Below are 22502 nucleotides of genomic sequence, written 5' to 3' on the forward strand. Positions count from 1 at the left end.
GACAACACAAGCTTTTATGTAGCTCTTACTAAATGCTGTTCCCACAGCTCTTAAAAGGGTAATACTTTTTGTTGGCTGCGCAAGAAAATGCTGAGTTTCATCTCACAGTCCCTTCTGGCTCTTTCTTTTAGACTTTTACAGCTCATAAAAGCCCTGGGAGACATTTTCAGAAATATCCAACCAAAGTGTGCATGCTGAACTGCACTTAAGTGCACTTAATTACAGATGGCAGAGATTGAACCTGATCATTTTAATGCAACAGCTCAGCACCTGCACAGGTAAATTCAAAGAAATAAAGATATTCTATCTCCCCCCAAAATTTAGGTTTTACCCTCTCTACCTCTCCCTTGGCATACGAGAAGGACTTTCATGGACACCCACTTAGCATCTGACAGCCCCACTGCCAGGCTGTTCATAGGGTAGACTCACTGCAGCTAGTAAATTCCTATTTACAGTCAATTCACTGCCATTTATGGCTTTGGAAACTGTAACTGACACCTGCCCAAACAGCAGGAACTTCCAAAGCTTCACTGGAACTCAAGCTCCCTATTCTGTCAAACAAGTAGAGCCCTCAGTATAAAAATAAATGAGGCAGTATTCAATCAGTGTCTGCAATTACTTGTTGAAAAGGCAACATCTTGGAAACCTCTTGGCTTGTTTTCCTGGCCAGCCACTATGCTTACACTTCAAGAGAGGAAAAAGGCACATTTCTCAAAAGGGACTTTATTTTCTGAAGTGCAAACTAATTTTATTCCAAGGGTAACTACTGTATTTAAGCTACTTCTATCAGCTTGATTTCAAAACAGTGAAATGAAGAAGGCTTACAACTACATTTGGACTGATCTTAGGCTGCCAGATCAAAAGCAAACATTCTTACTGAAATAACTTTGAATTGACGATAATACATTTGTTTCAGGTGGAATGATTAAAAATAGAAGCTGGATGACTGTTCTGTTTACGTAGCACTCAGTTACTGCCTTTCTTAAGTGTTGCATAAACAACCCCTTCCCCTAATATAAAAGCTAAAACTTCAAAATTAATAGAATTTGATGTTTTTCTACTGCCTGTGGCTAATTACTTAAAACCAAAACAAAAATACACACTCAATCAAAACCAACTTACATCTTGTTTACGTTTTTCTTTAAATACTTAGAGCACCCTGCTTTAAATCCTTCCATTGAAGCCTATCACTGAGTCTTTTATGCATACTGAAAGATGCCGGTCAACTGCCTCAGCTTTCGGAAGGCAACAGTAAAGCCAGATTAAAATAACAGTTTAGATGAAGCCTTACAATCCACAAATTGCTTTTTATATAGAACAAGTTACGCCAACTTGCTAGCCAGAAATAACCTTGGGCTCCTTCGGAATGCATGCATGAAGTTGAAATAAAGACTGAGTTCCACAACATTTAAAAACAGAAAGATAAACTTGTATTTTAAATGTTGACAACAGATGCTAGAGGAAAGATAATTCCAGGGACTGGTCCGACAAACAGCATAAAGCATGACAGCCAAAAGCGCTAGAACAACAGGCTCTCCTCTGAATATTAATTTGCTTTCCAACTGATAATTGCAAAGCTAACATTGACACAACATAGTCTGACAAGGAAAATCTTCCATCTCATTTTAACAACAATTCTGCAAGGAGTGAACAGAAAGCAAGCAGACAGAATATGTAATTAGGTTCCATACTTGAAGTATTTGGTCTCCAGCAAGAAGTCTTCCGTCTCTGGCAATGATCCCATCTCGATAAACCTCTTGAATGACAATGTTGATCAAAGGTGTTTCATTGCCACCCACTATGCTAATTCCTAATTCAATATAAGGATTGGACCGATGAATTTCAATAGTAGTGATTTCTCCTTCAGGCAAGGTAGGTGGCTGTTGATTTGCTGCCAATTGTTTTTAAAAAGAAAGACGATTAATATCTTTTTTACCTCATTCACTTCCAACAAAATAAATCACCAAAAGATAATGCAGACAGGCCAAAAAGCAGCAGTTTAACAAAAAACTAAACCAGTGCAAATGGATCAGTTCCACTACTTGTTGAAAACCCTAGCTTGTTAGAAAGGACCTAATGACTTAGTAGCATCCATGCTTCCTGAAATGGGGTCACTTGGATTGGAATAGGATATTCTGAACTCTTTGGATCCCATCCTTTATAATAAATTTTATATCCTTCATTGCACCACCTGGGGATTTGCATTTGGTGATGATGGTAAAAATGTATTTTAGAGGTTACCCCATGATAACCCCTTTGTTTTGCAATTGCATGAGGAGCTACTAGTGAGTTATTAGGTCAACTGAAGAACCCCATTTCTGAAGCAAACATGGAGACAACTAAAGAGGAAAAAGGAGAATCCTACAAGATGGCAAATATAGAGGAGAAGAAAGGGGACAGGACCACCTTCCTCTATGGTAAGGCTCAGTTCTTCCTCTCTAAAACCCCAGATGACAAAGGTGTTACTGCTCATTTGGTGCAGATGGGTGCAGGAGTAATTCAGCTGCTTTTTTGCTTGAGCAGAACAGCACTCCATGTGTGAGATGCTGCTGATCCAGTTGGGAGGAAAGGGTTAAGAGAGAAAAATAAATCTCATCTTAGAAAATAACTTTCATAATTTTACAGAAACTACACTCCTTCCATCTCACTTGTGAGGCCAATCCCACTAGCAGATTAACATGAACTACTGCACCATGACACAATAAATGATGGTATAAGTGATGTGCCACAGTAGCTGGCACACAGTCTGAAACGTCTCTTTCCTTCCTGTGACTTTATCTCAGTTGTAAACTTGCGCATAATTAAAACCCACTAATATTTCTCCAGAAACTGCAAAAGGAAAGAGCCAAAGACGAAGATGCACATTCACAGTTGGTAAGAGACAAGCTCTGACACCACAAATGTTTCCACATCTGATAAAAGAGACTTGAGAAGATAAGTGATGACATACTGTCTGCTACTGTGCTCTCCTCAAAAGGCGGATTGTCGATGCCGGGCTCGTCTGTCCATGCGGGCGGGGCGGGCGAGGTAAAGCTCGGCTCAGCTGGCACTATTCCCTGATCAGCGTCGGGAGAGAAACTGCTGGGCTGCTCCGGCCCGCCCTCACCCTCTGCTTCTGCCTGCAGCTTGCTCGTTTTCCTTCTCTCCAGTGCAACTCGCCGATGAGAAGCCCCAGGACACCTGTAAAGACAACACTGACATCATGCTTCAAGCCTGTGGCCCTGTTTGTAGCACAAAATGCCCAAGTATTTCACCCAGTTAAATCAGTCTTCTTCAAACCCACAGATTTAAACACAACATAAAATATTAAACACACTGAATTTTAAGGTCAAAATCTGTTTTAGTGGACAAAACTCCAATACTGCTTCCTTCACAAAACTTCTGCTGGGTAGTTTATTGGCCATGAACTCAATGTGCTGTAACACCTTCTGAACGTGGACTTATTCTGTTATCACAGAATGGTTTGGGTTGGAAAGGGCCTTAAAGGTCATCTAGTTCCAACCCCTTTGCCACGGAGAGGGACACCTTCCACTAGAAGGTGGAGTCTGTACATTTCAGTATCTGGAAGAAAACCTGCTGGAAAGATTAAACAAGATAGTCACAAAAATCCACCTAAGACAAGCCGTGTTCCAAGATACAACTGGAGACCCACTGAAGCCATCTCCTTTCATCTTAGTAAGCCAAAAGAAGTAGGCATCGTATTTTCCTGGGCTCACTCAGAGGAGGAAAGAGATGAAAAATTTACCTATATTGCAATTAAGTGCTAAAATACTGAAAGAAAATTCTGCTTCTCTAGGAGTCTGTGTGAGAGGTTTAGCAAAAGTAACAGCTTTGTTCATCATCGTCTCTTGGGTCAATAGGTGTTCTCATGTCCCTCCTGCTTTCTCTTTCTGACTTCACATAGGAGGTGAATTTTTGTTTTTCTTATGCAAAAATGCTTCCTCGGCATTTGATGCTTCTCACTACAAACTCACTTTTTAAAGTTTCCATTACTCTTAAAGCAGTGTGGGGTTTTTTTTGCTTATCTTTAAAAGCCTACAATAGTTCATTGCAAAAAAGGGCTGCAATGTTGCAAATTTATGGAAAGCCTTCATTTATTGAACCGTGTTGCACTTTCGTGCACGTAATTAGATGTGGACATCAATCTTACATCTGCCTCTGTGACAGTTTTGCCAGTGTCTGATAAATCACTTCTTACAGTATTTGATGTCCTCAAATTTCTTGTTTCTGAATCTGCTGACCACCTAAAAAGACTCATACTGTAGCAGTGTCAGAACAAAAGGAACCATATTCTTGAAAGGATTCAGTTTGGGAACTTGGCAGATTGTTATAACAAAAGAAGAAATTATTTATTCTTGCAAGAGAAGAAATGTGTTAACAGAGTAAAAGACAACAGAAGCGTAACGACATCCTAACTTATTAAAGCAGAATGTTTTGAGAATCACAATTCTGTTCTGACATTCTGTAAAAGGGATTTGGTAATCATATGGTTAGACTGTTTCAGCATGGATTTTGAAGATGACCTGCTTACAAAATTTTTCAGATCCAAAGAATGTTAATAAAACTTTTGTGACTCCCAGCCATGTTATACATATATAACACTAGAGATACTTATATCTCTGAAAATACCTTTTTTTTTTTTTTTTAGATTGGAAGGGATCTTAGAGATCATCTAATTTAAGCCCCCCCCCAACAGACAGGCAACACCTTCTACTAGGCCAGGTTGCTCAGGGCCCCATCCTGCCTGGCCTTAAATCACTTTCAGTGATGGGGCATCCGCAGCTTTTCTTAGGAAACTTCTTCCAGTTCCCCACCACCCTCACACTACAGAATTTCATCCTATTATTTAACCTAAATCTACCCTTTTTCAGTTTAAAGCCATTACCCTTAACCTATCACTACATGCCCTAACAAAAAAAACCCTCTCCAGCTTTCTTATATCCCTTTTAGATACTGGAAGGTGCTGTAAGGCCTCTCCAGAGATTTGTGTTCTCCATGTGTAGGAGAGGAGAAAAAGATAACCCAAATATGTTCTGAAATATGCATAAAAACATACATTAGAGACAGTTCATATTATGACATGATGCATTTCAGAAATAATTCCTTGGGGCTTTTCCCAAAGCAACTGCTGGTAATTTTGTTCTTCAAAGTTAAAAAGTGTAAGCAGGAAAGATGAAAACTATTTGAAAGGTTTTGCTTTGTGAAAATGTTTCTCTTATTTTAATGATGGAACACACCCTATTTCTTGGCTTTCCCCAGACAATATTTACTACAGAAAACCACTGGTATAGTGGAACTGATAGGCCAATATATCTGTCTGGTGGCCAGAGACACACAATTACAGGTGAAAAGCAGCAGGAAACTTCTATCATTGACCCTTTCACAATGCAAACCTCAAAAGAACAAGTCCCAAGAGATCAAGAAAAGGAAAGATGCTATCACTTCCCTCAGTATTCCTAACATACTTTAACTTGATGGGTTAGCCTCATGCTCCCTCAAATCTTAACACTGGCGACAGGGGAGGGGAAAAAAAAAAAGGAACAATCTCCAACATCATTCACTTCTGCAGCAACACAGCAAGGGGGAAATGCTCTTGCAGAGAAAACCTTTTGTCTGCTGGGAGCTCTGACAGACATGCTCTCCCACAGTGATTCACAAGAATTTAGAACAAAACCACCCTGAGCTGTGTGTCCTTGCTGCCCCTGAACTGCTGTGCCATAGAAGTGGTGATTTCCCAGCAAAGAGGCAAATAAACAGTTCAAAACCAACGCTGTCAGAGAACCACGCTTAGATCCCTCTGAGCCTGACAGCAGAGTCCAGCCTTACTGGACTACTTCTGTGAGCCAGACACTTCCTTGGATACCTCCTACAAACCACTGCACTGTTGTTGGCTCTGACTCAGCCATCTCACAGGGCCTGAGGAGCCCAAAGGACCTGCTCGAGGTGGCAAAGCACAGCTTAGAGTTTTGGGGGTTTTTAAGCTGTGTCAAATCAGGACAGCACGAAACTCATCCCTAGAAGTGTCCTATTTCTGTCAAAGCCTCCTAAACCACAGCCAGATCCTCCTCCACCCTCCTTCACAGAGCACATTCTCCCATCATTACCTGGCAGCTGATGAAAGTCATCACACAAAATATAAATAGATCTGAGCTTTATTTTGGCCAATGATGTTTAGTTATCATTTCAAATGCTAGTACTGAGAAACGTAACCAGCCTCCTGAGCACACCTACTCAGTTCAGTGGAATCCCTATTGTGCAGCACTGAATGAGGCAAAAAAGGACAAAAACCCACAGATTCTTCCCCCAGATTAACCAGTAATTGTAATAGACTCTGAATTTCAGTCTGGTACAGTGCAACTGCATTGCCAGGAAAGTAGCAGCCTGGTGGAAACATTAATTCATAGGATGCCAGTTCCTAGGTCTTTAAACATAGCATGCCACCTATCAAGCAGCAAAGCCCTGTATTGGTATTCAAGCACATCTATACAGAGGTTTTTTTCTTTCCACTTGCAACATAAAAAGATTTTTGTTGGCAGCAAGAATGTATTATTCACAAACAGCAAAACCATACAGCAGCTGTAACAGTTAAGCACCAATAAATCTTCAGAGGTGCACACTTTCACTAATACCAAATATCTGAGATAAAGAGCATTTTGGACTAAACCTTGCAACAAGTATGTACACAGATGGGCATCTCATGAACAAAATAAGCTTTGGAGATTGGATTCCTTTACTCATAAAAACATTGTCATAAAACAAATTGCATAAACAAGGAATGAATTTGAACTTGGAGAAATGGTATTTCATGTATACTTACAAAGCCAGAATATCTTGTCTAGGAGCAAGAACAAAGGCAGGACTGTTTCAAGAATTTTTAGAAATTCTTTAATTTCTTTCATGAATCAAGATGCTCAAGAGTAAGATTCCAATTCAAACTATTCTATGATAGTACAACTACCCAGCTAAAGCAACTGACTGATGCTACTTGATGGGAAGATTGAAGGGCAGTTTTTCCAGGGATGTGAAATTAACTTCTGCTTATATTCAACTTCTTCCTCTACCCTCTTCAGTAACAGCCTCTGCTCAGTTCTGGATGGTGACAAAGTATAGCTTTTACCTTCAATTTCTCTTAATTCATATCAGACAGAGAAGAAAAATGGGTCTTTTTGTTTGGTGGATTTTTGTTACATATTTTTACAGACAAGTCTGCTGGATTTCTCATTTAAAAGCTGACTTCTTGGAACACTAGCAGCAATCCCTCTTGGCTGATAAAAAGAGCTTTCATACAAAATTGAGATGTAGTTTATAGGGTATTTCTGTGGAATAACAGTAGGAGCTTGAAAAACACATTTGCTCACTGACTACTGAAAAGAAAGAATTCATTGTAACCTATGCCATCAGCTTCTGCCCAGTCTAGTGGTTTGATACAAGCAAACACACTAAATAACCTCAAACCAGTTGCACTAAATCATTTTCCAAGCAGGAGCTGTATTTGAGTAAAGACTGCAGAGAAGAAACCCAAGTGCCTTTACTATTGCTCATAAAACTTTGCCAGCAAAGTGACCTTAAGCAGTAATTCTGGCAAGATTTACAGCTGCAATTCAAAGTAAAACCTGGTGCTGCTTTGGAAAGTTAAGTGTCTGGGTCTTAGTTTCTCCTCTGACAGGAAAAAAAAATAAAAAGGAAGGGAAAAAAATAAGAAAGTGGGGAATACGAGGCATGAGGAGTTATCTAGGTTTGGGAATCAGAAAAGACTAAGGAAAAATAAAATAAGAATGGTTTTGTTACATACTTCTCTCTCCCACTCAACAATGTGAGAAGCTTACAAGGAGTCAAGCAGCTTCAGAGCAGAGAACAACCACAGAGAGACAGGTTACCTTTCCAGCAATGGGTAGAGTCCATAGGGCACGTAAAAACTATGAACCTGTTGCCTCTCCACTTACTCAAAAGAGGGTTAAAACCCATAGATCCTCTTCACTTCTGGTGCTCCTAAGTGCCAGGCAGGGACAGGGCCTCCAGCTAACATGGGAGAGGGTAGGAAGAACAGGGCTCACCAGCACTGTCATAAACACCAATATAACTGGGATTGTCATGATTTTGAATGATAAAATTCTGTACCTTAACAACTTGTCTTCCCACGGATTTTGTTAGTCTAAATCCATATATTAAGCATGCTGAGGGACACACAGTGAATGGCTCAATTGTTTCTTCAACTCTAAAACATGCAATCCTATATAAAGTTCAAACTTAATTTGACATAGAATTATCTGCAATGTTACCCAGTTGGAAAAATGTCTCCATCCAAAATGGTAACTGAAACCACCATAGGGAAATACAGGAGGCGAAACCTAAAGCCCAACTCAAAAGCAATACTCAACCCTGTCATTATAAAGTTGTAAGAATTCCACAATTTTTGTACAACAGGCTTCTTTCACTTCTGAGTAACTCGTAAGATTTAAACCAATTAAAATCATACAGAGAAAATCTAATTAACTTTTCATCAGATTTTCTTCTCATCAATTTACCTTTGATATTTAGAAGTCACAGAATCACAGCATTAACTACATTGGAAAAAACCTTTGAGACCACAGAGTCCAATCCATGACCAAATACCACCATGTCAACTGGACCATAGCATTGAGTACCACATCCAGCCTTTCCTTAAACAACTCCAGGGAATGAAACTGACACTTACTTTACCAAACATTAACAAATTTTCTATACTGAGTGACTGAAAAACAGTACAATGACTCATATGGTTCTTCCCTTTAAATCTTATTACATGCACTGTGTTTAATTTTAAAAACCAAGTTTGCAAGTGAATGTAATGAAACTCAAGAGTATCTTCTTCGTGCAATGAGGTATCATGGAGTGCAGTTAGTGACTGTGAAATAATCAGGTTTCTATCTGATGCCTCTTGTCTCCTTGTGGGAGCATCTTGCAGTAATGCTCCTTACACTCTGAGGCACCTTGTGGATACAATGAATTTTCTTCCAGCTTTTATGCTCAAATGAAGACAACAAAGAAAATACTGGAAAACCCCAGTGTGAAGGTTTTTAGACAATGAAAATTAACCAACTATACTGCTTTCTTCAGAAACACAAACCAGCTCATGTAAAGGCTTGTTGAGACTGGTTTATATTAATCAATGCCAACAATTACAATAACACTGAATTTTGTATTTCTTTCCTAAATATAATGATCAGTAGTAGAAGTTTACTGGATTCAATAATCCATATAGAATTAAATTCCAACTATGCAGTTGCTGCCATCATTTATATCAGCAATAATAATTTATAGATGTTTGCAAATAAACTTAATTGAAAACTGTAAATCACCATGTACTCAAAACATGTATCAGCCAAGATAACCAAGACAACAGAAGGAATTGAAAATGAGCAGCCTTCTGCAACTGAAGCTTTTTTCCAGCCGACAAACAGGAAAAGCCTGTGACTCAGCTCACCTGGATTCCATGATAACCTTGTGTATTCAGTAAATGGATATTTCACGTATACTTAAAGAGTGCATACATAGTGTTCAATGTACAAATAAATTACACTACCCTGTTGTAAACAGCTCTAATATTCAAAACTACATCAACCAAGGAAAAAGGACTGATGAGGTGAGGGATATGACAGTGGGAAAGCAGAAGATGAATCAAATATTTAGCAGTAGTCTTGCTAGCATTTTGCCTTTTATTAAAATCTAATTAGTTAAGTATCAGGATTATAAATCATAAAACAGTTAGGCCTCCTCACCACCCCCAAGTCATCATATAGGTCAGAAACTACTTGCCACAAGTAAACAAGCAAGTGCTTAAGCTAACATGGAAGCCATGTGGAGAATTAAAAAAAAAAGGAAGATAAAAATTAGAGAGAAAGGCTCCTAATTAATTAGTCCCTGTACCTTCCTGACATGGACACCATACTACAACAACCAAAAATACCCCGGAAGCTCCACGCTCACCACAGTCCACAGGGCTGCTGCACATGGTACACGTCCAGGGTCCTCCCAACCTCTGAATTCCCAGAAGCCTTCAGGATGTGTGAGAAAAGGAAGAGGGCACACTGGAAATACGAATGTGAACAGTTTCCAAGGCAGGTGGTGTCTGCCCTTTTCCCCTTCTCTGCAGATCACTTGCCTGCAGGCACACCTGCACCACACTGCCAATCTCACCTGCAACATCACTCTCTACCCAAAGATGGTCTCCAAGAGTCTCCAAATGGACAAAGACCAAGACTTGGAAAGAAATACATGGAGTAGGTCCATGTACTTCTCAAATGAACCTTTCTGACTGGGTGGTCACCAGTGGCCCTGGACTGGACTGAGGGCAGGCAGAGAAGGCTCACCAGTCCTGAGAGATACCGTGTCCATCTGCCTGCGTTAAAGTAGAATCAATTCTGATGTAACTATTCCTGATGAAAGTTTGTTTAACATGTTAAACAATTCTAAAAATGGGGAACGGACAACTACCACCTAACCAATCTATGCCAGTTCCTGCTCATTATAAAGCTTTTTCCCTTAAAATCTGAACTTGATCTTCTCTGTTCCTGCTGCATCAGTTCTCTCCTCTCCACAGGCAGAGTTTGCATATCTCTAATTTTCCCACTACCTCAGCCTTTTTTTTCCCTACTGTAATCAACTGCCACAGTATTTTTTTTTTTTTTGAGAAATCATTTTCTTCAGACCTCTAATGATCCACATCATTCTCCCTATGGCTATCACCAAGCAGTCCTCACTATTTTCTGGTGTGATGTACAAAAAAGAGTAATCCAGTATTGCCTGTGCACAGTTACAGACTGATGATTTCCTAGGGTCGTCTTCTGTGAATTTAAAAGCTCCCACCAACTCTCTCCCCCTCTCCTGCCCACAATTTCTCCTGCTTCACAATCTGGCCACAAACAAGCGTGTAGGGAAAATGCAACGCAAGCACTTGCAGCGCTCACCTGTTCTTAAGATGCGCCGCCAGGTCACATCGCTGCATCACTTCCTGACACACAGAAGAGAAGGGGCACAAAACAAAGAGCTTGTCTAGCAGTTTATGAACAAGGATGCTGGATTTTTTGCAGAGCTTAAAATGGAGTCTTTTTCGATCCAGTGGGCAGAAATCTTTCTCCTGCAGAAAGTTCCTTAGGCACTTGTAGCAGAAAGTGTGTCCACAGGGAGTGTCCAACGGCTGCAACAAGGGCTGAAGGCAGATGTGGCAGACCAAGTCATCATCCACTTCGTTCTGGTAGTTGTAGAGATGGTTCTCCCTTGTCCAGTGCTGCTGGCCACACTCAAAGCACAGAGGGTTCAAGGAGGCATTTTGCTCCACTGCAGCCATGTCGTCACCTGTAGTCCCCATTTTATAGCTAAGAAGGCTGACAGATCCTTCTCCTCTTCCTTCTCATAGGATGGCGATGCTCAAGTAAAGCTCACAGCAAAGGGACTTCTTCCAGGATGACCTATATATGCTCTTCAGTCATTTTCTGCAACAAATAAAGAAATAGAAATTATCCATTTTGCAGAAAATATGGAAGTTCTCTTCAAAACATTTGACTTCTGGGTTTTAATTATTAAAACACAACAGCAAGATAGATATGGGGAATACTCCTGTTTTCTGTAATAGAAATTTCTTGTCATAGAAAAGAACAACAAAAAATCTACAAATACGAATCCTTTTAAAACACAAATATTTTATGGCTTTATAAGGGCTGGTGCAGTGCAGTCTTCACCTTAAAGATGATGATTTTGTGACAGCAAGGACACCGCATTATGCATTGTCACACTAGAAATATGCAATTAGCATCTGGCACAAAAATACCCTGTTGTGGAATGATGGTTATATGATCAAATAATTAAATGTGTCCTTTAATATGTGATAACAATTTTAATCTGGTCCTACTCTGGTTTTAGGATTTTGACTGTACAGAATATTAGATTATTAGTAATGTTCTAAATACACTGCATTGAGAATAACAGCAAACGGCTTACCCTGGTTCGTTCCATTAGTAATATTGCAGATAGAGCATCACTTACTTCTAGGTTTTCTCTGTGGATTGCTACACAGGAAGAAGAACAGATTCTATCCAGCATGTCCCCATCTGATTTAGTACAGCGGCCAGTAATAAAAATATGGAATAAACTAATCATATGAAACTACTGCTTTCAAACAACTTACTTGCTTTGCTTTTTACCTAATGAAGTTACAGCACATTCAGTGTGGCAAGAAAGGACACTGGGTCTGTCAACATGGGATTTATTTTCTAAACTTTTTATGTTATTAAACTTTGCCTCTCCTAAAATAGCTGCCTCGGCAGGAAGTTGTGCAGCCATCAGTCTGCAATTTCAAACACTAAATCCTTATCCCTCCCAAACTTATTTACACTTCTCTCCCTTAGAGCATCACACTGCTTGATACACATAGTACGATGATTTAGAAAATAAAACAGATTTCCTTACAGTCTTAAGACACCTCCATATTTGTTAGTTTTGGTAAATGCTCTCACTTGTGGGGGGAGGAGAAAAAAAATCAAATTAGAATACTGCTTACTTTGTACCTAAATTCTTTATTGTACTTCAGCAAGCAACGCTCATGACAGAGACTGTTTTCTAGCAGAGCAGTAGAAAAGATATAGAGAAATGAAAACTAGTAGTCTAGGTATCAGCCCATCATCTTTACTTCTGGTTGCTGAAATGCAGTTCTAAACATATATTCTGAAATTCATGTGGAACACATTTTCCCATGTCTTACTTTTTACGAGATTCCCTATTTTGGTTTTTGTCCCTTAACCTCACACAGCCAAACACAAGACTTAGAGCACATTTTACAAGGATTATTATATCCTTTGACGCAAAAAGGATTAAATAGTAATTTGTAATCCAGGCTTCTATTCTGCCGTGGAAATTGATGCTCATCGTTGCCCTGTCTCGTAGTAGATAATGTGCACCTTCTGGAAAGGATTTCACAAGGGAAGAGCATAGCAGTTCTTTGTTGCTGGAGACTAAGAATGCAAAATGAGATCCCAAAAGAGATTAGTCAAAAAAAACAGTCTTAAACATATTATGTAAGAGCTCAAAGATTGGAGAGCAGATAAGGAGAGCAGTGCATGGGGCCCTCGTGCTCAAATCACAGCTCTCTCGCTCTGCATTCATGCTGCTGGATTAATGCAGAAGGGATGAGACCCAACTAATGGCTGGTCTTTATGTAATGCAAAATAAACCAGATAAATGTTCTAGAAAAACACAGCACTTATTTGTGACTTACCAAATTATTTTGTCAGTCAAAGCACCAGGGGAAGAATATATGGCATGAGTTGTATTGTACTTGGGGGTACCTGCGACACCAACAGGCCCTGCCTGCAGAGCAAAGTGACACACAGAACAGGCAGCAAAAACCACTGTACGAGTGTGCTGCCCAAACTGCAGTCCTGCTCCTACTACTGACTACAACCAGGACTCTTCCTTCTTTTCAAAGCAACCAAACACCCAAGAAAGGACCAAGTCCTGATACGCAGGATCATAAAATATTCTGAGTTGGAAGGGACCCACAAGGATCATTGAGTCCAACTCCTGGCCGTGCACAGGACACTCCAAGAATCACACCATGTGCCTGAGAGCACTGTCCAAACACTTCCTGAACTCTGCCAGGGCTGGTGCTGTGACCACTTTCCTGGCGATACCATTGTAGTGCTCAGCCATCCTCTGGGTGAGAAACTGTTCCCTGATATCCAGCCTGGACCTCCCCTTCCTCAGCCTCATGCTGTTTCCTTTGAAGTCTTTGTAATTCATGTGGCAGTCTGTGACACAGCATGAGTTAGTGCCATACAGTAAATATACCCATGAGATACTTTGACCTCTGTAACTTGCTATGGCCAAAGATATCTGCACCTCTCTTTTAGGAGGTTGGAATTAAATCCTTTTGTGTGTTAAAAATTTTAACAAGTTCATTTAAATTTCGAACAAAATGTAAACCCATACAAGTTACTGAGCAATCAGGCATTCACTGCCATGTAAAAATTAAAATGACAAGCCTTCTCTCTTAGAAGAGAGATATACCTCTCTGGAAAGGTGTACCAGAGACAAGCTCTATTTAGTGTAACCCCAAGAGCTTGACAGAGGCAGTCACTGCATTGCCCAGCACTGCAGGAGGTGAGCAGACACACCTATGGTTCCTACGGCTGACCCATCCCAGTGTCTGAATACTGCTGGTGCAGGGACAAAGGCCCTGGGCTGTGCTTTGCTGCAGAGGGGCTATCCCAGGCCAGACAAGCTGCTCCTGACAGCAGCTGGCATCGCCTCGGTGCTGCCACTGCCCTGGTAATTTAAACCATCAATAAACTAAGCCCACCACCTCCTCTGCAGCTGACATGACCACCCTTCCGCCACCTCTCCGTCAGCAGAGCTGTGGAAGAAAGAGATAGCAGATTACAGAATGAAGATTCAAAAGAAAAAAAAAAATCTCACTGCCACCGCAAAAAAAACACAACCCTAAACCAACAATAAATAAATAAATACGTAAATAAATAAAGATACCACCACCCTGAAAATAATCTAATTTCAAAAAATCAGGATTTCTTTACTTTCACACTGCTGTGCTGTACTTTGGGCAAGCCTATTCCACACTGTTTCCAAGAGAAAACAATCACCAGGATTTTTATTGATTATATAGCGTGGCTGCCTAATAATTATTGATCTCAAGAGATTCTACTGTCTGTTTCCAGTGCAAAATACCAATTTATTTACAAAGTTCACAAACACAGAGTTTGTGGTCTGAGCAACAGCTGGGATGACAGGCCAGGTCTAAATTTCCCTGATGTAAATACTATATTCCTGAAATCCACAATACCAGAGCATTTATAACACTTCAACCCTCTTTCTGCATCCCTTATATTATTTTCTGTATCTCTTATCACAGCTGATCACCAGCTCCACAGGATGATAACAGCCCAGGAAAGCTGCAAACAGGAAAAATAACCAGAATTATAAAAAATATGAAGTGGGTAAAAGAGCCAGCCAGGCCTGTTATTCAAGTCATATAATTCCCTAGAAAATAATTTTCCCAGGACTTCATTAAAACATTCAAATTGTGCAGGTGGTGCCCTGCTTTCAGTTTTAAATTACAATCCACTTGGGAACTGGGCAAGACTGGACATCCAACTGTGCAAATTTTTATTTTAGTTTTTTAAGTGGAGTGTGCACAAGAGCAATCTTAGACTCAAAAAGACAGCCTTATCCATAGGTCTCATCTAGTTCTGATTTACTGATTCAATGAACATTCTCTGGAGAAGCTCAACACGTTTTTACAAAAGCATTAGATTGTCAGGCTTTATACCTACATCAGATTTCACAGTGTTTATTCCTTCTGTCTGAAGGGGCACTATTAAAAAAAAAAAACACAAGCAAACTGGAATTGTAGCAATAAATTAACCTTGTAAGTGTAGCTGTCTTTACATAAGTCACAAATAATTAACACTCGTTCCAGTTTGAAGTTAATGGAAACATATATTTTGCAATTCTAGCTCTCAGAGATTTAAGCAATCTATTTCTAAATTATCTTATTAAATAAGATAATTCTAGAGATTTACAGCCCATTAACCAACTGTTCAAAATTTTAGAAAAAAACCCAAGTATACCCAAAAAGTAAACAACTATGCAAAATATCCATCTTACCAACTAATTTCTTTAAAAATTACCTTTAATATATCTCAAATTTCTATTTTGTTTACAAATGCCTATGCAATTTTCTCAATCAAAAGCAAATGTCCAAAGAACACCCAGGGATGAATGACACTCCTGTTCCTTTGGAGGACTCCATTGCCCCTGTATCCCAAAATGGCTAGGATGCAAATCTCACTTCTGCACCTAAAAACTCTCAAGCCAGAGGGATGCACTTGCACCAAGGTCTGTCTAACCACTGAATCACTGATTCATTTCTGCGTAGTTTAAACCAGCTGCAAGAGAAAAACTGTCCACCTGTATTTTCCCCTTGATTAAAGGCCACTGGGTATTGCTTGCTTCTCTTCATCCCAGAGGAGATGAGATCCCAAAATTTTGCCGCCTGCTGGCGTCCCAGGAACGCCCTAGTATAACCTGTTCTTATCCCCCAGAGTGTGGCAAAGGAGCATATGGAAAAAACTGTAACAGCCACAGTGAAGGTTTCATGTGACCCTGAATTCAGGCAAAGGTTTCATGTGACCCTAAATTCAGGCAGTCCTGTTCTGGCCAGGCAGATTTGACCTTGTGGGGCAATACATAACACACACCAATCAATAACTCTGAACAACAGCACAGTCATCACCCTGGATTTCAGGAAAGGTTGGCTTAATTTTAAAATGTCACAGGACTTCCATAATCTGTTCTCCATGGACAACAATCCCTGACTGCCTAAACTAGCTAGGAAGGGTCTCATAATTCCCCAATTCCCCTCCTTTATTCAAATGCCACGGCTGTGAACAGGATCTCTGAGCAGTCAGGAGTGGACTGACATAAGCCCTGGGAAAGAAAAACTAGACGGTGGTTAAACCCATTGCTCAAAACCACATCATAACATTAATTAAACATTAATTCTTAGTTCCCAGTCCAGCATTCGTCACAGGAATTACAGCACCAGGCTGATGACTTGTAACTATTCTCAAAGCAGACCCAAGCTTAAGTGAAAGAATAAAAGATAGAAGAAATTAATAAAAAAGAATAAATAAAAAAGGAATTAATAAAAAACTTAATGAGAATACATAGCTAGCAAACATCACCATAGGGGAAAAGTGTTATTTCCTATCTCCCAATAAGCATGACCTAGCTCATTAGGTACAATGTCTGCTTTGATATTAAAGCCATAGAGCAAACAAGCGAAGCAGTACTAGCAACATGTATTGACTTTACAATATCCATGTTAATTATAGTGATATCCAAGGGCTGCACTGCCCTGAAACACCAAACTCCAATTCAATCCTTGTCCAAGTTTATGAGGCAATAATCCTGTTAGACTCATCCTCTTTTGAAAGTGCAAGCAAATGAAAGTTTTGTCAAAACATGGCACCTGGCAGCTCCAAGTCAAAAATCTGCAAGAGATGGACAGGGCACAGCAGTTAGCCTAGGACACTTTCTGCTAAAGCTGCAGCCCCACTGTAACTGCATGCCAATTACCCATTACACCCATTTTTTGGGTTGATGAGCAACCTCTTCCATGTTTTTAAGCTGTTCAGCAGAATGAATGGAATTTTTATATTCTAAACTAAATAGTAATTAAAACTAAATAATATTGTGCCTGAATGGTGACTTTGTTCCACTGAATCACAACTAAGCAACACAGGGCTTGCAGTAAAACCACCTCTCCAAGATGATTTTTTGCCTCTGTGCAAGTCTTTTTGTTCCATCAAAGGAATGCCCTCACAGACAAGGAGTCAGCCCTACACCAGGTGTTGATGTGGCATCACGACTGCAAAGGCAACAGGTCACAGGTGACAGAATTCCTCCCCCGCCCCAGGGGTGAGGGTTTTATATGCAATGCCTGAAAAACAAAGTGCACACGTACTTCCTTGCTGGGTATCTTCACAGTCCAGCATTTTTCAAGGACGCAATACAAAGCCCTGCCTAAATCTGACAAACAAAGAGCATTTGGGAAAATTAACAGGACCGTAAGTTGTGCTTTGTATTTGTGGAGCGCTGCGTTTCCATGGCAACTGGGGGCTCTGGGCTTTAATTACCATCGCGACGTTAAGGGTCCCTGCTGCACAGGGGTGAGACACCGGCGGGCAGGGGGACCGCAGGAGCAGCGCCTGCGCTCCCTCTCTGCCCCACGGCTGCCTGCAGAGGCCGAGGGCATCTGAGCAACCAGCACAGCAGAGGGCAAAGAGATGTCTGGAATGGGCAAACCGAGGGGAAGCACAAGACTGACCATCCTTAGGAGAGATGACGGATGACGCCCACCTCCCCAAACCACCACCTCAAAGCCAGGGACGCTCAACATCAGAGGATTTCAGGAGGAAAGAGGAACTCGGTGCCCAGAGATAGAACAAGTGGGCAGAAGGTTTTGCTTGAACAGGCAAAGATCCTGCTGCAGCCATCTTCTATGGCACAAATGGAATGGCTTCTATTTTGGGACCAGGAGATTAAAATAGCTTTACTTTAGTCAAATTGATCTCGAATGAGACAGGAAAGATAAGGACTGTGACTGCATGAAGGTCCCTGCAATGAAATATCCATTCTTTAGAGCAAATACAGAGCTACATCTGATACATCATCTCAGAACAGAAGAAAAGGAGACAAGTACGAATCTTTAACAAAGATACAGCTACACATCTACAGATTAAATTTTGCATAATCCTGCTGAACAAGAGTAACACTGAAAAAAGAGGAAATATGACACACAAACCAAACTAGATCAGAGCCACCCAGGTTTGGATGGTCAGTCAGATGTCCTGGTCTGCAGGAAGCACAAACCCCATGAAAAAACTTGAACTTGCATCCTCTCCTCTGCTGCCCACCCTATCAAAGTATTACTTAAGTATTTGCCTTTCGCTGCCGTCATGTTTCATAAGAGAGGTGCCTTTACAGTTTGCAAGAAGATCCATTTTCTGTAGGTATATTGCATTTTCTGTTAAGTGGAAAGTGAAGTGCCTGTTTCTGGGGGCTAACCCTGCTTTGTGTCAGAAATCACCCCATCACAGGAACTCCCAAACACAGGACAAGCACCTGGGGAGTTCAAGATGCTCCCAGGACTCTCAACAATCGAAGCAGGCTTGCAACTTTTAGGCCTAAGTGTATTAAAATCTGCAAGAAACCTCCAAGTTTCTAAACCAATTTCTAGATTTTTGCAGCACTGAAAATGTAAACAGAAAGAAACATAATTAAACAGAAGTGAAGAAATGCAGACTTACCTGCCAGGAGACCCAATGACAAATTTCCTTCCTAGCACAAAAAGAATAAGGAAAGCAGTATTTAATTACTGCTGCTGTTAACAGGTGGGCTTTTATATCCAGTGGAAGTGAAAAAAATTCCCCAACAGTCAAAAGCCCATGACAAGGGGACAATTAGTGAGGCTTTCTTCTTGCTGATGGAGCAGAGGGGAAAAGCAAGAAAGAGTAAAACATTTGCTTATCCGCCATGGATATTTTCTGCCGTGCAATCTGTCCACCAGCCCTTGCCATATGTGCCACCCTTTCTGCTGGTAGAGATGAAGGCAGCAGAAAGCTGTCCATCAAGATGCTAAACCTTCTGGAAAACCCTCCCCTACGCACTTTGCCCTGAAACGGGGACTTTTGTGGATGAACAGAATACACTTAGCTAGATTAAACGCAGCTCATTCCTGGATATGTACAGAGAGAATTTGATTTGATTAATTCAAATTTTAAGGAGCAGTGATGATTCAAAGAAAATAAAGGAATCGGAGAGCTATGTTCCCTTTTCCTGCACTTCTTTATAACCAGCCTCCATCCCTACAGGTGTGCATGGAGGAAATTCAGGGAGACAGCACTGGGATTAATCACAAAATGGCTTTGATGACAGAGAGAAGCTGGGGGTGGAGGGATAGAAAGGATAAAAGAACTTTCTGAATAGTTAAACTGTAGGACTTAACTATTTTCAGGGAGAAACACCATCCCATCTCTTCCTTCAGGCGTATGCCACCTTGCATAACTTGTTACAGCTGGTTTCCCCCATCAATCACAACTTGAGTGATGGTGAAAGCTATTTTCAAAGGTAAACTATACTGTTACTAAGCAGTTTTTTAGCTTAGACATAGTGTGAAAATAATGAAGCTACCTCCTAAGCTAACAAAAACCTCCAGTCTCTTTGAAAACAAGCATTTCTAAGATCTGTGCAAGACAGAGCCAAGAGGACATGGTTTAGAGGCAGCTTAGATAAATTATCTGTCCTCCTCCTGCAGGAAAGGAGGCAGAGTCCTCTGCAGGAATGAGTGCCTGTGGCCTGCAAGGAACCCATGACAACCCATGGCCAGAGGAAGAAACTTGAAAGTACAGCAGAAAGGGCGCAGAGCATGGTCTAGACTTGGTCTGAAGCTCGCAGCTTCAATTTACAGCCTCAGCAACCTGCCAAACCTCAGCAGCTAAGGAACATCACCTGGTGAACCAAGGAAACCCCTTAAACCGGTCTGCCCTGCCTAGGGACTGCTTATTTTCTCCCTAATGAAATAAAACAAGTATCACCACATCAGAACTCTAAAAGAAAAGAGGAAAATAAGAGCCTTCTTGAGCCCATAGTCAAGAGTATTTAACTCAGGTTACCTACATGCAGGCCAAATTATCACTTGCCCATGCGCAGGGTGTTGCACGCAGAGTGACCAACTCACCACCACAACTACCCCACTGGGTCTGCAGCCCAGCACAACCAGGGATCAGGGAAAGCTGGGCTGGCTCTGGCCACCCCTTGACTCATCCAAAAGCACTGCCATGCCTGAGCAGTCTCTACTCATGCCTGGGAATTATGTTAGGATGCCATGTACTAGCTGTCACTTGAATTAAGTCCACAATAAAGGCAAATTCTTTGATTCTTAACACTGTAGGATGATGGCTGTGCCTCCCCCTATTAAGTCTACTGAAGACATTTTACTTTGCTGTTGTACATAACTTATTTCTAGATAATTTCCAGGAGGAACTTTCTTTCTGATACGTGTAAAAATGTTCTTTTCAGAGCCAGCTGCCTGATCCAGATGTGGGCACACAAAAAAGGCAGAACATGACTTGTGCAAAATATCTCCACATTATTTTGTAGGACGCTTTTCAGAAATTAAAACTTTTACACTGAGACCTTCCAGTTAGGCTACCTGTCATACTGCAAGAGATGTACTCTGTACAGATACTGAAAATAAATGGTCCCACACATCAGCAAAATTTACATAATAAGAACATGTTAGATCTAGAAGTTGTAGTCTAAAAATATACAAATATTATCTTAAATAAAACCCATTTAAATACTTTGTATGTAAACAGGTCTTTACATACACAGTAGACTAGTGCTTGATCTGAAGCCTCCAGACAGGATTCAGAAAAGGAAGTGGACATTGAGTTGACTATGTAAAATCCAGTCTGGTTCTACATATTTGACAGACACAAAGAATATGGAAGCAAAGACTGCATTTGTTTTTAGTCCTGGTGTAGGAATCATATATTCTCGACTTCATCACCACCAAGAAAGAGACAACAGTTGTTGAATGAAAAAAACGCATTTTTTCAAAAAACACTTCTCTATCCCCTGTTTATTTCACATTCCCTATTACCCTGACAGATTGCATTAAAAAATAGAATTTCATTAGCTATTACACAGGTAAACTTCTATGGTGCAGCTCTTTACCTGCCTGATGTGCAAGGTTTGGCTGCTTCAGTGTGTCCTCTGAATCCTGTCAGTGCCCTCAGACAGAAACTACTTCAGTGGTAACACTGTTGAAAAAGGGTTCTTTCAGATTCAAGTGAGAAATGTTAGCAAAGCTGCGCAGTAGTGCACACACACAGCAGGCAGCAGGCTCTGCTATGTATTTTCACATGAGTGACAGGGGCTAAATATTAAGCAGCAATCTCCTAACCTCCCCTTGCTGAATGAATAATGTGGAAGAGGGAAAGCTGAACTGCTGTTACAGCATTTTTATCCACTTTCCTCGGTAGTCTTGTTCTCTAAAAGGTAACATTCCTAAACAAAGGGAAAAAATTAAAATCATTACCTTTAAAGTCAGTAGTAAAAATTAAAATCAAAGAAAAAAAAGACACTAAAAACAGGTAAGTGGCAACATGTATGTAAAACATCAAACTGGTAACTATATGCAGAAATTATACAGAAGAGATACATTAATAGAACTAAAAATCAAGAAATAAAGTAGAATAAAATTGCTCACTAAAGGAGAGTTAAGTCCTCACAGAAGGCTACAAGCAAACATAGGGAAAGCTCAGAAGTTTGCTAGGGTGGGGAGACATCAGGACTCCAACTGCTACACTCATCTAGCAAACAAAAACCAAGTTGTTAAAAAAACCAAAGGCACGAAATTATGAAAGAAAAATGTATTTCAGTTCTTAATATAGCTAACAATGAATTTGCAAAATATATACAAGACATTTACTCACATCACCAAGGAATTCTGATTCACCACGTTTTGGGAAGACAGTGGTAAAGGAGTGGTGTGCTAAAGAGCCGTAACAGCTCAGATTCCTAACTTCAGGCACCACTTTTCTGTATCCATGGTCAAAATGGTTGCAGCAACAGAGGCTGACAAAAACATGCGACATCGGAGAGGAGCCAACCTTCTCCTCCTCCTCCCTGTCCAATCTCTTCTCAGCAGGCTGAAATTTTGCATCTGTGGGGGATGATACAATTTTTGCTTCCTCATTTATTCTATGTATTCAACCCTTAAGAGCTAGCTTTTAAAATACCAGTCTTGCTTTGAAGGATATTACTTCATTAGTAGTGTTTTTGGAAAAAGGTCTTTAAGAGGCAGACGACTCACCCTCTGGAGTATCCATTTTCTTTGCACTCCCTAACCACAATTCTCGTTTTCCCAAACCAAGCACTTCTCA

At 40.5% G+C, this 22502-nt stretch overlaps 1 protein-coding gene across 1 annotated transcript in view; it reads right to left on the bottom strand.

Annotated features, from left to right (window-relative positions):
- Positions 1-22502, bottom strand: part of LNX2 (ligand of numb-protein X 2) — a 60374-nt gene that overhangs the window by 15136 nt on the left and 22736 nt on the right. The window contains exons 2-4 of the mRNA XM_063394721.1: positions 10947-11471; positions 2951-3180; positions 1692-1891 (exon numbers count right to left, since the gene is read on the bottom strand). Of these exons, the coding sequence (XP_063250791.1) occupies positions 1692-1891; positions 2951-3180; positions 10947-11347 (831 nt within the window). The 5' untranslated portion in view covers positions 11348-11471. The remainder of the gene's footprint in view (positions 1-1691; positions 1892-2950; positions 3181-10946; positions 11472-22502) is intronic.

The sequence above is a fragment of the Prinia subflava genome, chromosome 3 (genome assembly GCF_021018805.1).
Source record: "Prinia subflava isolate CZ2003 ecotype Zambia chromosome 3, Cam_Psub_1.2, whole genome shotgun sequence".
In the NCBI taxonomy this organism is placed as follows: Eukaryota; Metazoa; Chordata; class Aves; order Passeriformes; family Cisticolidae; genus Prinia; species Prinia subflava.